Raw genomic sequence first — 15,833 nt, forward strand, 5'->3', positions numbered from 1 at the left:
AAAACGGACCGATGCACGGTTTCCCCCGGAAAGGCCCGTGGTTCGGCACCCAGGGACACAGACGGCCCTGGCAAACAATGCAGCATCCATCAGCGATTGGACAAGTTCAAGCTCTGATTAATGACTCCGCCTTCGTGTGGATTCAAACAGATTTCCCCCGGCCGAAAAGTGCCTTCAACAATTCGACAGCTCTGTACCCTCAAAAACTCCTAACAATAATCTGAAAAAACTCTGACTGCAAACACTTTTAAGGTTTTTGACTTTGACATGGCGGCTAAGGATTAAATTCACCCTTGTTTGTTATTATTTCTGTAGCCTACATTAAAGGGTTAGTTCACCCAAAAATGAAAATTAAGTCATTAATTACTCACCCCCATGCTGTACCAACCCCGTAAGACCTTCGTTCATCTTCGGAACACAAATAAAGATATTTTTGATTGAATCTGAGAGCTAGATCAGTCCTACATTGGCTTCCTAAGGGACTGGCTCTTGACGGCCCATAAAGTCATTAAAGAAAAGGTTTAAATATTCCATGTGCCTACAGCGGCTCAATTATAAGTTTATCAAGCGACGAGACTACTTTTTGTGCGAAAAAAACATAAATAACGACTTTATTCCACTATTCCATTACTTCCTTATGGGCGCATGCGCGAGAACTGAGACGAGGACGTTCTTCTCCTTCGACTGCTTCTTGTTACCGGCTGCTCCGCTTAGGAGTTTTACCGCCACCTACCGTATAAAATGATGATCCATATATAAGGCGCTCCGGATTATAAGGAACACTGTCGTTTTTTGAGAAGAATAAAGGCTTTTAAGTGCACCTTGTAGTGCGGAAAATACGCTAATTGAAAAGCGTATGTACAGCGCGAATCTTCCTCTGCTTGTAAACAGAAAGTTTTTCGCTCCCAGCTATATCAGCACATCATCTTATACGGTAGGGGGTGGTAAAACTCGGTGAGCAGCCGGTAACAAAAAGTAGTCGAAGGAGAAGAACGTCCTCGTCTCAGTTCTCGCGCATGCGCCCATAAGGAAGTAATAGAATAGTCGAATTAAGTCGTTATTTATGTTTTTTCCGCACAAAAAGTAGTCTCGTCGCTTGATAAACTTATAATTGAGCCGCTGTAGGCACATGGAATATTTAAACCTTTTCTTTAATGACTTTATGGGCCGTCAAGAGCCAGTCCCTTAGGAAGCCAATGGAAGAGTGATCCAGCCCTCAGATTCAATCAAAAATATCTTTATTTGTGTTCCGAAGATGAACGAAGGTCTTACGGGGTTGGTACAGCATGGGGGTGAGTAATTAATGACTTAATTTTCATTTTTGGGTGAACTAACCCTTTAAAGGAATAATTGGAAAGATGAATGTGTATTTAAAATGGGTCATTTATGTAGAAGAAATGTGAAATTATGTTTGAATTTGGAGATTTCTAGACTGAAAAAAGCCAGAAAATGGATTTTTGGCTTATGTGGATGAAAGACAACAACTCCCAGAATGCACTTGCTTCGCCCTAGAAGGCCACGCCTACCGGTAAAGGAGCGCAGTAGTCTAGGCTACTAGTGAGTCTCCTTGATGAGTCTGCCCGAAAATGTACTTCGAGATCACCCAAAATGTCCGGGATTCGGCTTTTGCGTTCTACGGTCGCAATTCATTATGTTTACTGTGGAGAACAGGTCGAGGCTGAGGGCCGCGGGAGAACGGCGCGAGGCCGGTGGCGTGATTACCGATGAGCGACACCTGTGAGACGCACCGAGATCTCTCACGGAGAAGCAGGGATTTTCTTAGCAATGTTAAAAGGCACATCAACCGATCACTTGTTTAGCGTTCATGTAAACATTGCATTCAGATTCACCAATCGGAATGAATTCGGTTAGATTGAAACAAAAGCTGTGCATGTAAACAATGAATTGCGACTGCAGAAAGCAAAAGCGACATGTCCGTGAAAAAGAGGATGAATGTTAATCCCAACTACTCAGCTTTCTCCACAGAACAAGAGCCTGCTAGCTTAGCTTCCAAAAAAAGATGGCTGACACTGTGTGTACATTCTGTGAGTGAGATCCCACCATCTATAGGCGGGTTGAGAACACGTGGGACAGCTCTTTTTACTGGCTGTAGTCTTTAGCCTCTGGTCAAAAAATCCTCCGATGACGCAAAATGACGATTTTTGCGTCATTGGAGGATTTTTTTTCCAGACAAAAAATACATAAAACTCTCGTCTCAGGGGGATATGAGGGTGGAAAGCATGGTAATTCGAAAATATTACAGGTTTTCTACTAATACAAAGCTTAATGCTAAATTCTGAAGTGTCCCTTTAATGTTAAAAGAGCCGTATGTAAAATTGTGGCCAAAACTGGTACTGCAATCACTTTCAAATTACTGTAGAGCGGTGTATTTCTGAAGGATCATGTGACACTGACAAATTCAGCTTTACATCACAGGAATCTTTTTTTAAATACATTCAAAAAGAAAAAAGTTATTTTAAATTGTAATACTATTACACAATATGACAGTTTTTACTGTATTTTTGATCAAATAAACTCTTAGTGAGCATAAGAGCATTTTTTTAATTTAACTGACCCAAATCAGCAGTGTACAATATTAATTTCAAATAGTGTGAATTAACATAAATTAATTGTAAACAAACATTAATTCAACAGTAAATAATTAACAAATGCTGTACAATTAGTCCTCATTGTTTGTTCATAATACCTAATGTGCAGTATAAATACATTCATGTTAGCGAACTGAACCTTATGTTAAAGTGTTATTCAGTGAGTATAAAACAAACAAAACAAGTTCGAGAAAATATGAAACGGTCTTAGAAATAGAATGCCAAGCCATTTTTTTTTTCAAAACATATACAACTTGTGAAAATAAAACATTGCATATGTATGCATGTCTATTTTTATCCCACACTTGCAGTATTCATGTTAACACATGTTTTTATCCCACCGAGGTCTCACCGGTTATGTTGCAGTAGACGACTGTTGATTTAAGCGTTCCGCTTCCATCAGGATCGATCGAGAAAAAGCCCGAGGCGCTTCCTGTGAGCCGATGGGCCTCGCAGGAGGGTTCAAAGATGGCTAACCAGAAAACAGCAACAAAAACATCAACTCAGTTCATATTGAGCTTCATCAATGAAGGAAAATTGTCCGTTGATGTATGTTTTTGTGTTTGTAAGAAAAAAACGTCAATAGAAAAACTTATATCAAAGTTCAATCAATCCCAAAACCTAAGACAGTTGAAAGAGTTTGTTCAATGAACTTGCTGTTTTTGTTTGTTGTAATCGCTATGGTTATTTTCGACTCACAGTTATGACAGGTGGCTCCCGTGTACCCGGTTCCCGAGCAGTCACAGAAGAACGTGTTCCAGGATTGAGAACATTCTCCATCATGCTCGCAATAGTTAGGAAGACATCTGCAAGACAAATAAGATTTCTGATCGAACTTTAACAGTACTTACTGTAAGGCACGGTAAAAAAAAAAATACATAATCGAATTATACAAATCACCCAAACGACACACTGCGACATACGGTACAATACCAAGCTGTAATGCATTTTGTGCTCGTGGGATTTAAGGACGTGGCATCAATCAATAACCACAAGTGACTATTAGGAAATAGATGAGCGAGGCTGAAGCTCACGAAGGATGCATCAATTTTGCGACAGACTGAACACGCACTCAAGGATGAGGCTGGAGGACAAGGGATGAAAGATTGTGAATGTGATGAAGTTAAATCTGAAGCCAAGAACCAAACTCGCTCTTGCTGTCTCTGTTGGGATGAGTCTTATAGGTACAAGTAATATAGCGACTCTTGAAATGATCAACATGTTTTGTGACATCCTGCGTTTTAATTGTATATAAAATAAAGGGGTTTTATTTTTCAATCCCGTTCTCGTCAGCAGGTAATAGAAAGAAAAAAAAAACTACCTACATTATTCATAAAACTCACCTAAATGGAGCCCTAATAACTTCAGAAAGGAAACTTTGCTGAAATTTAATTTCCGAAAGACAATAACACACAAGCCATTTAATGCAAATCATATGCTAAATACCTGGATGTAAAAATGCTAATTAAAACTGTAACACGACGCAACTCCCTTGTTAAAATATGATTCAACAAAACCATCAGGGTATGCATTTAGCTCTAAAATCATCTTTTCTGAAGCAACGCTCTGCCAGAGAAACAATAAAGACTATTGAATCTGAAAGGTGTGTTAATCCTCTAACAGTTTCTGTGACTAAAAGAAAATTGAATAATTGAATACTCTAATCAAATGCTGTACAAAATATTAATACCTGCAGAGGTGAGGAAAAAGAACTTTAAAGAATCTTACGATGCTTGATTGCAACTTTGATTAATTTAGAGTACAGAGAGAGAGAGAACAAAAGATCAGGATAATGACGATAAGAAGAAGAAAACACAGCTGTCAGCCTCCATTGTGGCTGAAATAACTCATATCCATGTAGCGTGTGATGAGGAAAAGGAGGAGAGAAATGACAACCGTCTCGCCTCATAGGCCGCAGCATTACGGCCGTGACTGAAACTCAGCAGAGGTCGATTCAAAACCAGCGTGAGCTGATCTCAGCACTAACGGATGAACAATGAAGGATGAAACCACACTGAAGTTGAACTCCGAAATATGTTGGAATAGTTTACAATTAATTTTATCCATTGCTTTTTTAAAAAGTGGGCGTTCCATACCAGCCCGGGAATCTAAATGTGAATCTAATCTTGACGTCTTTCCAAGTCTATCATTATTTTATGTTTTTGCTGCAACTGAATTAAATTAAGTTAACCTCCATTAAATTGAATTAACTAATTGACAGGAACGCTGTATTACCTACCTATTACAGTATAGTGTCCCCATCATTATACAGGGGTAATAGGGGCCACACAGACCACAGGGTGAGCACCCCCTACTGGCCACACTAAAGGTGATTTTACATGGGGCAACTTTTTGAGCAATGTTGCCTTTAATCCTACCTGTTACAAAATTCCCATGACGTCTCTTACTGTGCGTTCACACGGGACGCGAATAGCGCGTCAAAATCGCGTCTACCGCGTCTGGTTTGACACTTGACCACTTTGTGTTAATTCGCGCGTCAAGAGTGAAACTGGCGCGCATGAAAACAAAAGTTTGAAGCAAAATTGACAGCGCAGTCTCATCCGAAGACGTCATATAACTGACGTTTTGGGACGTCTTTTGACCATACGTCAATATTCGCCTTTTTAGGGCCCCCTTAAACGTCGGTAGATGAGGTTATGGGATCCTAACTCTACCCCAGACCTAAACCTAACCCGTCACCTAACTGACGTTAAAGGTAAAGCGTCAGTTGTATGACGGCCCGGGATCGCCATCTACCGACGTTTAAGGGGGCCCTAAAAAGGCGGATATTGACGTATGGTCAAAAGACGTCCCAAGACGTCAGTTATATGACGTCTTGGGATGAGACTGTGTTGAAATTGAAGCACTTACAGATGAACAATGAAGGATGAAACCACGCTGAAGTTGAACTCCGAAATATGTTGGAATAGTTTACAATTAATTTTATCTATTGGCTTTTTTTTTTTAAAAAAAAAGGGCGTTCCATACCAGACCGGGAATCTAAATGTGACCCTCAAGGGAATCTTGACGTCTTTCCAAGTCTATCATTATTTTATGTTTTTTGCTGCAACTTAATTAAATTAAGTTAACCTCCATTAAATTAAGTTAACTAATTGACAGGAACGCTGTATTACCTACTGTACAACAGTAGCCAAAACCAATGAAACATCTTGTTTTAGAGACGACAGAGGCATAACACAACAAAGACATTTAAACACTTAACACTAACCAATGAATCGTGCACATGAAGTGTGATGAGGGAGGAATAACAACCGTCTCGCAGCACCGGCTGCAAGATTGCGAGCGTCTCTGAAACTCAGCAGAGGTCGATCTACAATGGTGCCGGCTGATCTCAGCGCCAACTGATGACTGTTAAACCCTTATATACATTTGAATACATCTTAATTGTGTCTTTCTGCAACGTTAAGCACAAGAGTACAAAGGCCAGTCTATTTGAAAGAAAAAAGTGATGGTACAGAAAGGTTAAAAGGAGCGAAATCTAAGGGGCCACGGACAGAAACCAAAGGATATCTAAACTGCTGTGGTGTGAATCTTCATTCAACCATAGCGAGTGTGATTAAAGATTACCCTCACTCTCCCGTTCTCATTTTATTCGCTTATTTCTGCTCTGCACTTCATGAAGAACAGGGCAATGTGGGAAGCATCGCCACCAAGGATTGCTATACATTTTCGCCCACAAACCAGTTCCCTTTTCACTGGTGCTATTTAGGTAGGGTGGTTGTTGGCAGAAGCTGAGAAGTCTTGGCCCAGTGGCCGCTGTCCAAATCTCTATTGATCTACCTTAACGTATCAAACTGAAGTCAGCTGGCAAGGACAAGGACTTGAGGCCTAGCCATAGGTTAGACAGAGTGATAAAGAGACAAAAAAAGAAGGTGGCTTGATACAGAACGAGAAAGTAATACAGCAAGAGACGTGGTACAGCTAGGATAGGTCTACACAAATGATTTAGGATGGTGATCAAATGCCATCAGAGAGAAGCATACCTTTTAGAGACTTTCTAACTTCTTCTAGAGGACAGCCAGAACCCACAACTGCCCTCACTTATCTTCATTTACTCTAGCTGATAAGCTTTACTGAAGCGAAAACAGGCACATCTTCTACAGCCTTGGTACTCAACAAGCTTCATGTGGCTCTAAATGATGTTGCATCTCAATGTCTCATTTTTCCATCAAACGATTCTTTATGTGTTTGTCCTTGGCTTGGCTAGACAGTCATAATTCAACAGCGTTCAGGATCGTTGCAAGAGGACGCTCCCCTACATTGGCTGCTGCTTAACGAGCAATCTAGTGTAACCAAACTATGACAATCACTGGAAAACGCATTACAATCAATAAGGGTCAACGTGGATAATTTGCGCATATGACCATCAGTTTTAAAGGGTTAGTTCACCCAAAAATGAAAATTCTGTCAGTATTTACTCACCCTCATGTTGTTTCAACCCCGTAAGACCTTCGTTCATCTTCGGAACACAAATTAAGATATTTAAGATATTAAGATCGCTCCTGCATACAGTCCATAGGCTTCTTGAGGTACTGGCTCTTGCTGTCCTCGAAAAGTCATTAAAGACATCGTTAAAATAGTCCAAGTGACTACAGGGGCTCAATCTTAAGTTTATCAAACGACGAGAACACTTTTGTGCGCAAAAAAACAACAAAAATAACGACTTTATTTCAACTATCACTTCCTTCTCCATGAGCCTGTAAGTCAGTTAACGTAGTGTGATTGCGTAGAGCTACGTCACACGTAGGCTCACTATTGGCTGACGCTGGTCATGTGTGTGTGATGCGTGTGACGTACAATAACAGAAGCTTACGCTATTAAACTAGTAACCTGACTCGCGCAGAGGGAGAAATAAACGAATAGTTGAAATAAAGTCGTTATTTTTGTTGTTGTTTTTTGCGCACAAAAGTGTTCTCGTCGTTTGATAAACTTAAGATTGAGCCCCTGTAGTCACTTGGACTATTTTAACGATGTCTTTAATGACTTTTCGAGGACAGCAAGAGCCAGTCCCTCAAGAAGCCTATGGACTGTATGCAGGAGCGACCTTAATATCTTAAATATCTTAATTTGTGTTCTGAAGATGAACGAAGGTCTTACGGGGTTGGAACAACATGAGGGTGAGTAAATACTGACAGAATTTTCATTTTTGGGTGAACTAACCCTTTAAGGCGTAGTCACATGTTGTTCAGCAAATTTCTGTGGGAGAAATCCAGCACCTTTACCACACAGACCACAGGGTGAGCACTCCCTACTGTCCACACTAAAGGTGATTTTACATGACGCAACTTTTTAAGCAATGTTGCGGTCAACCAGGTGAGACACAGGGCCCCCAACCGATTGTGTCCCGTTCTCATTGGGAAAGTGTCCAAGCAACATTGCTCAAAAAAGTTGCCATGTTTCATCACCTTAACACCTCTTCCAGCAGCAATCTAGTTTTCACAGGGGCTGCGTCCGAAATCGAATACTTCCCTACTATATTGTATGCGAAAAACAGTACGCGAGCAGAGTAGTATGTCCGAAATTATAGAATTCGAAAAACAGTAGGCGAAAATTACCCGGATGACCTACTACTACCTACTACGGCGAGATTCTGAAGTGCGCATACAGTGAACACCTTACTATCCCATGATGCCACGGGAGAGGAGTTGTTGTCGTTATATTTGAAAACGGCGGAAACCGGAGGCGCGGCTGTAACTGTAGCTATGGGCTGTAGAGATAAACACAGAAAAACATGCGTGTCTCTATATTTTCATTCATGTTAATTTATCGATGGTAATATCACAAGCAAATAAATCTGTCATTGTTCATAGGGGTTGTGTGTGTGTTTTATGAGGTAAAATGTATTAGGTAAATAAATGTTATTTGAGAAACTCCACGAAAGGCGTGATCTGCGAGCAGCTGACCGACGCTGATTGTCGGCTCGGACGACGTAAAAACGCAGATGAAAACAGAAAGCAGAACTAAAAACGGCGCGAAGTTGTCGCAAATTTTCGCAGTGTTATGACAACGTCACGCGAAAACAACATGGCGCATGTACTGTAGTACGCCCGGACTCATTCATACTACCCGTATTCATACTATATAGAAAGCACTTTTTTTAACGGTCGCGCTGTACGCTCTTATTTAAATGTAGTACCTACTCGCATAGTACGCGATTTCGGACGCAGCCAGGAAGTCTCCCATCCAGGTACTGACCAGGCTCAACCCTGCTTAGCTTTAGTGGGCAACCAGTCTTGGGCTACAGGAACCCTACCTGTCGCAATATTGCCATTAATCCTACCTGTTACAAAATTCCCATGACTTCTCTTAGAACCAATTTTTTCCATAGTAAATATAACTTTCACGAAAATGACACCAAATATGCAAATGTTTTGAAGATGCTTTTTTTCCAATGACTTTCATTCAAACAGAACTATCTTCTGCTGTATTACACATTTTTGAGTTAACCTTGAAAGCTTGTCCTGCTAGAATGGCTCAGATTACATGCCCCCCAACACTGGATACTGTTGACTGATCGATCAGAAATCACAATAACTCTGACATGTACCTATTCGGGATGCTGCTCGCACATACCAATCAAAATTAACTACCACCCTGACGTGCCCCTACTCTGGACGCTCTCCAACCCATTCGAAATAACAATCACTAAAACATGCCCCTCTTCGGGATTCTGCTAGTAAATGCAGTTTATTGAGCGTAGTGAGGCAACTCCTCAAATGACTTGTTAGAATTACCTATTTTCTGCCTGCAGGATCCTGCACCTTTTTGAGATAACATTAAAAGCTTAACCCTGCTGTCTGTTTCTTGACCAACCAACTTGAAATTACCTTGTTGCACCTATTCTGGGTGTTGCTTAACTACCCATCAGTAGGGTTGGGTATCGAGAATCGAGTATCGATTGGAACCGAGACTAACTTTTCGTTTTTCCCAGAATCGTTCAAAAGTTAAAAAGGGGGCGGCAGTGGCTCAGTGGTTCATGTGGGTTGTCTACGAACCGAAAGGTTGGTGGTTCAATCCTCGGTTCCACCTGACCAAGTGTCGAGGTGTCCGTGAGCAAGACACCTAACCCCAGCTGCTCCCGACGAGCTGGCTGGCGCCTTGCATGGCTGACACCGCCGTCGGCGTATGAATGTGTGTGTGAATGGGTGAATGTGAGGCAAATGTCAAGCGCTTTGGTGGCCATTAGGTCTATGAAGGCGCTATATAAATGCAGTCCATTTACCATTTAAAATTTCGATTCCTAGTTTTGATATTCACAGTCCGCCGAGCAGAAGAAGAAACCGCTGAACAACACCAACAAAGAAGCGTCTACCGGAAGTGTTGGTATAACCGCGCGAGTCGAACATGAGTACCTTACGTCGGCGATCCAAAGTGTGGCTTCACTTTTCTAAAAATAACGAAATCTCTGCAAAATGCAAAATTTGTGACAAAAGGAGTATTTTTACAGAAGGAGTATTTCCTTCAGAAAGGCCGTTGGTTAGCAAGGTTAGCTAAATTTTTTTGACCCTGCCTCTTAAAAGAATCGGAATCGAGAATCGTTAGGAACCGGAATCGAAACAAGGAATCGGAATCGGAATCAGAATCGTTCAAATTCAAACGATACCCAACCATACCCATCAGATATAACCAACACCTTATGTACCCCTACATTTGATGGTCTCCAACCCTTTGACAAAATCTATCACTATGACGTGCCCCTACCTACTTATCAGAACGAACCATAATTCTGACTTGCTCCAATTCCCATTGCAGTTCATCAGCCCATCAGATCCAACCATCATTCATGCCCCTACTATGGTTGCGTCTAACCAACTCAACAAAATTAACCATCATTCTGACGCTCACCTACCCAGCAAACAAATTTAGGTTCTAGAACTTTCCCTTAAGGTTAAGGGAACGTTCCCGGAGCATTCTCCTTACGTTATAAAAATGGACCCTAAAAATAACCTACATGGAACGTTCCTATAACGTTCTTGTTTGGTTCCCAAAAAATAACCTCATGGGACCATTCGGGAACGTTAGGGGAACGTTCTGGATGCTGCTCACCAACCCATCAGAATCATTCTTGGGTATTGTACTCTGAACTGAAGTGTCAAAAAGTTGTCAGTCGATAGAACAACTAGGATTATCTAGCAAGACTAGGGATGCACCGAATATTCGGCCACCGAAAATTTTCGGCCGAAAATGGCCCAAAAGTGCATTTTCGGTTTTCGGCCGAAAGACTTTTATCACCGAAACAATACGGCCGAAATGGTGTGATGACGCAAACAGAAACCGCGACCTGCACGTGCTTGTCTAAAGCAACATGTTTGCGGTGCGGACGCATTTCAGTGAATCTGAACCCGCGAGGAGACGGAAGTTTATCCACCTATATCTGCTCTAAACAATGCGCGCCGCCATGACAACGACTCCGGATGCGAGCGGGTCAAGTATAAACTGTGGAGACTCGCGCTGCGGAGGTAGGCGAAAGTATGCGCGAGTCTCCTCAGACAGCGCGCGCACCGCTCCAAACGGTCGAGGCGTTTATACTGGACCCGCTCTCCGTCGTACTATTCCTTGAAACGACAGGGGACGACTCAAGTAACTGTCCTCTAACCATTAGGAATCGGTGAGAAGAAGAATAATCATGTAAAACCCAGTAAACTCTGAGATTATTACTTGTGTGACATTACAAAAAAATATATATGGGAACATGTATGTATAGAACTAAATTAATGCTCTCTTAAATATTTTCTACATTCACTAAACATGTTTCGTTAAGTTTCATGTACATTTGTATTAATCATGGACCTTTGTTCATTTAAAAAGGCTTTTTATGCTATTGTATGCTAAATTTTTAAAATGTAAGAAACTAATTTAGACGTGCAAAGGGTGCTGGTGTGATGAGAAGAAGTTCGCACTCGGCTTTGTTTTTATGAGAGAACATTTAATTTTAAAACCTTTCTGCAGGCCATTAGATTATTATTTAATGTACACATGAGTGGGGTCAAAAACATTTTACTTTGAATTTTATTTTATACTGTACATTGTGCTAAATAAATATTTGCATAATTTGTAATTGATTTATTCTTTGAAAATTTTATATTAATTTATGCAATTGCAATGCCTTGATTTTAGTAACGTTTGTACACAGTCATAGCCATAAATGCAATGATACTGATAATTGGCATAATTTCTTTCGGTGTTTCGGTTTTCGGTTTTCGGCCTTGGTTTCCTCTTTTTCGGTTTTCGGTTTCGGCCAAGAATTTTCATTTCGGTGCATCCCTAAGCAAGACCTCAATTTTGAACAGTCCACATTAACTTCTTTGTCAAATAGTGTACGAAAGTGTATATCATCACAATTTAAAAGACTTAGATTAGGACTTAGATTAGGACTTAGATTAAGATTAAGGACCACTTCTCAAACGGAAGAAACCTTAAAACTAAACGTTTCACATAATGTTTTAGTTCAACACATTCTCATCCCAAGACGTCTTTTAATTGACGGTTTTGACCATACATCAACATCCAACGTTTTAGGGTACCCTTTAACGTAAGTTAGATGACGATCCTAGGACGTCATCTAACTGACGCTTTACCTTTAGCGTCAGTTTGATGACGCGGGTAGGTTTAGGTCTGGGGTAGGGTTAGGATTAGATGGCGTCATCTAAGGGTACCATAAAACGTCGGATGTTGACGTATGGTCAAAAGCGTCAGTTATATGACGTCTTGGGGTGAGAACGGGCTGTTTAGTTCAATATCTGCTACCATGAAGGCCAAGGCGGTTTGAACAATTAAAGTTGTCACAACATAATTTTGGCCTGCTTATGTTCTAAGGTGATGGTTGGTCAAAAGAGTATTTCAAATTGTGTTTGACAAGGGCACATCAGACAGAGTGGGTCATGGATGCGTGCCTGGAACTGCCTTTTTTTCCCCTGGAACGTTCACATCATGTTGGCAGAGCTGAAATCACAATTCATCCCCATGCCGGCCCTGCCAACAGTCATTTGCCCAGGTGCCAGGTTTGAGCATTTGCCTCGGTGAAGAATGTGGCGTACGTTGCCAGAAAGACCTGCAGAGACGAGATTGACAGGAGGGAATTTACGATCTCATCCTCCCTCCTTTTCCCTGGCTAGCGTTCCCTTTCAGTAATGCTCTTTCCTAAACCTGGCGCGCTCTCTCTCTCTCTCTTCCCCCGTCTATCTTTCTCTTTGTCTACCGCTCATTACCTAACCTGACTAGCTAGATAGCTTTCTTTTTTGACTTTCATTTGATCCAATGCTCTTGCCCTAATCTAACTAAACTAATTGTCTTAGTCTTCCCTCTCTCTTCCATCCATCAATCCCTTTCATTAATCCTTTTGTCCTCTTTTTTAACCCTTTCACCCTCTATGTCATCCCTCTATCCTTCAGTACATTAGTCTCTTGCTTATTTCTTTCGTCTTCCTTTGTGAATTGATCCATTATTTTCTTCTTTTTCTTTCTTTCTTTCTTTCTTTCTTTCTTTCTTTCTTTCTTTCTTTCTTTCTTTCTTTATTTCTTTCTTTCTTTCTTTCTTTCTTTCATCAATTTATCAGTTTATTTTTCATCCTTCCTTTCTTTTACCCATCCGTCCTTCAATACACTAGTCTTTCTTTTGTTCATTCTTTCTTTCCTTCCTTCATAAATGTATCAGATAATTTCTTATGTCTTCAATTCTTTTTTCATTCATTCTCTTTTAACCCTCCTTCATCAATTTAACCATTGATTTTTATTTCTTTCATCCCTCCATCCTTTTATTTCTTTCATTCTTTCATTCTTTTTCTCCATTCATATTTCTTTCATCCTTTCTTTCATCCCTCAATCTTTCAATACACCCATCTTTTCTTCGTTCGTTCTTTCTTTCAGTCTTTCCTTCATCCTTCCTTCATCAATGTATCCACTATTTTCTATACCTTCTTTCTTTCTTTCTTTCTTTCTTTCTTTCTTTCTTTCTTTCTTTCTTTCTTTCTTTCTTTCTTTCTTTCTTTCTTTCTTTCTTTCTTTCTTTCTTTCTTTCTTTCTTTCTTTCTTTCTTTCTTTCTTTCTTTCTTTCACCCATCCAGCCTTCAGTACACTACTCTTTCTTTTGTTCTTTCATTCTTTCTTTCCTTCCTTCATAAATGTATCAGTTATTTTCTTATTTATTTAATTTTTTTCTTTCATTCTCTTTCAACCCTTCATCAATTTAACCATTGTTTTTTTATTTCTCTCATCCCTCTATCCTTCAGCACACTAGTCAAGTTTCTTTCATTCTTTCTTTTCTTCATTCTTCCTTCATCAATTTATCCATTATTGTCATATTTCTTTCATCCTTTCTTTCTTTCATCCCTCCATCTTTCAATACACTAGTCTTTCCTTTGTTCTTTCTTTCAGTCTTTCCTTCATCCTTCCTTCATGAATTTATCTTTCTTTCTTTCTTTCTTTCTTTCTTTCTTTCTTTCTTTCTTTCTTTCTTTCTTTCTTTCTTTCTTTCTTTCTTTCTTTCTTTCTTTCCTTCATAAATGTATCAGTCATTTTCTTGTCCTTAATTCTTTTTTCTTTCATTCTCTTTTAACCCTCCTTCATCAATTTAACCATTGTTTTTTTATTTCTTTCATCCCTCTATCCTTCAGTACACTAGTCTTTCTTTTATTCTTTCTTTTCTTCATCCTCAATTTATTCATGGTCATATTTCTTTCATCCTTTCTTTTTATCACCCCTCCATCTTTCAATACACTAGTCTTTCGTTCTTTCTTTCAGTCTTTCCTTCATCCTTCCTTCATCAATGTATCCATTATTTTCTTATTTCTTTTATCCTTTCTCTCTTTCATTCCTTCATTCTTCAGTACACGAGCCTTTCGTTCATTCTCTTTCTTTCTCTTTTTTCCTAATGCTCTTATCTTAGCTTTCTCCTACCCTGACCGAAAACTCTTGTCCTCAACTGCATAGCATTCTCTCTCTTTCTCTGTCATCCTGCCTCATTTTTATTCCTCCCTGTTTATCTCTCGCTTGTGTGTGCATGTGCGCCATAAAGTAGACCATGGAAAACAGGCAAGGATGCTGAGGGATAAATGATAATGGAGGAATTGTCACAACTGCTCATTCCCTCTTTTCAATTAATGCTGTCATTATATCATTCAGTGTAAACAACAGCGTTGAGTACTATAGTGTCATTTTCACAAGAAGAACACAGATACAGAGCAGCGGTTCATTGCCAAAAAACATACTCAAATAAAGCAGTTTTCCTTTCCATCTCAGGTCTCCCAGCTTACTAACTGCATCTAATTTTTTGCACTCATAAAACACATAACAAATGTGTTAGGTTTGAATCCTTATTTGATGCTTCAGATTTAAACTTTGCCCACAGCTTTTGTGCACGCAGAGATTACGCTAGTGTTAAACTTAAGCTGTTTGAGGGTGGTTTGTTATTCACATAAACATCACATTAACCATCAGTCCTCTTGTGTGAGGTGTGAAGCATTATCGCACATCTGAAGTTTCAGGCAAAAAGGTGAATGCTAATTAGCTTGCAAATCACCGGCATGGATTTTAACACTAAGCTACGTTGTTTTGAAACTGTGCTTGTTTGTGTCACTCATTGCAGTATCTCATAATGAGTGGATCGCTATCATTTATTTAAAAAGCCACTCGTCGTTCGCATATCAAACGCAATGACTAATGGATCTATACCTGTCACGAATGCCACAGATGTCAAACTGGAGCTTGCTGTAGTTTCCCAGCAGGCCTTGCTGCACCAGGTAGAAGTTGATCGGCTGGTTGTTAATGATTACAGAGCGCATGCAGCCTTGATAGGCCAGGGTCGGATTACGACAACCCGCATTGGTTAACACTGATGGGCAACCTGTTAAAAAGACATAATAGATATCAATAATGTAGCAGTGTAACAAATTAAAATAGATTTATATAAACGAAAACCTTCTCTTTTGTAGTTAAAGTTAAATTCAAATCTATATTTTAGGGCTGTCAAACGATTAATCGCGATTAATCGCATCCAAAATAAAAGTTTGTGTTTACATAATATATGTGGGTGCACTGTGTATAATTATTTTATATATATAAATACACACACATGCTTGTATATATTTAAAAAATATTTTCATGTATATAGATTTATATATAATTTATATTATATATAGGGCTGTCAAACAATTAATCGCAATTAATCGCATGCAAAATAAAAGTTTGTGTTTACATAATATATGTG

At 39.7% G+C, this 15,833-nt stretch overlaps 1 protein-coding gene across 3 annotated transcripts in view; it reads right to left on the minus strand.

Moving 5' to 3' along the window:
* The window catches only part of cntnap5b (contactin associated protein family member 5b), an 83,495-nt gene that overhangs the window by 16,534 nt on the left and 51,128 nt on the right, over positions 1 to 15,833 (minus strand). For all 3 annotated transcript variants that reach the window (XM_089134480.1, XM_089134485.1, XM_089134488.1), the window contains 3 exons: positions 15,299 to 15,470; positions 3,309 to 3,415; positions 2,962 to 3,081 (listed from right to left, as the gene is read on the minus strand). In XM_089134480.1, coding sequence (XP_088990606.1) covers positions 2,962 to 3,081; positions 3,309 to 3,415; positions 15,299 to 15,470 — 399 coding nt within the window. The remainder of the gene's footprint in view (positions 1 to 2,961; positions 3,082 to 3,308; positions 3,416 to 15,298; positions 15,471 to 15,833) is intronic.

The sequence above is a fragment of the Pimephales promelas genome, chromosome 2 (assembly GCF_988280905.1).
Source record: "Pimephales promelas chromosome 2, fPimPro1.hap1.1, whole genome shotgun sequence".
Taxonomy (NCBI): domain Eukaryota; kingdom Metazoa; phylum Chordata; class Actinopteri; order Cypriniformes; family Leuciscidae; genus Pimephales; species Pimephales promelas.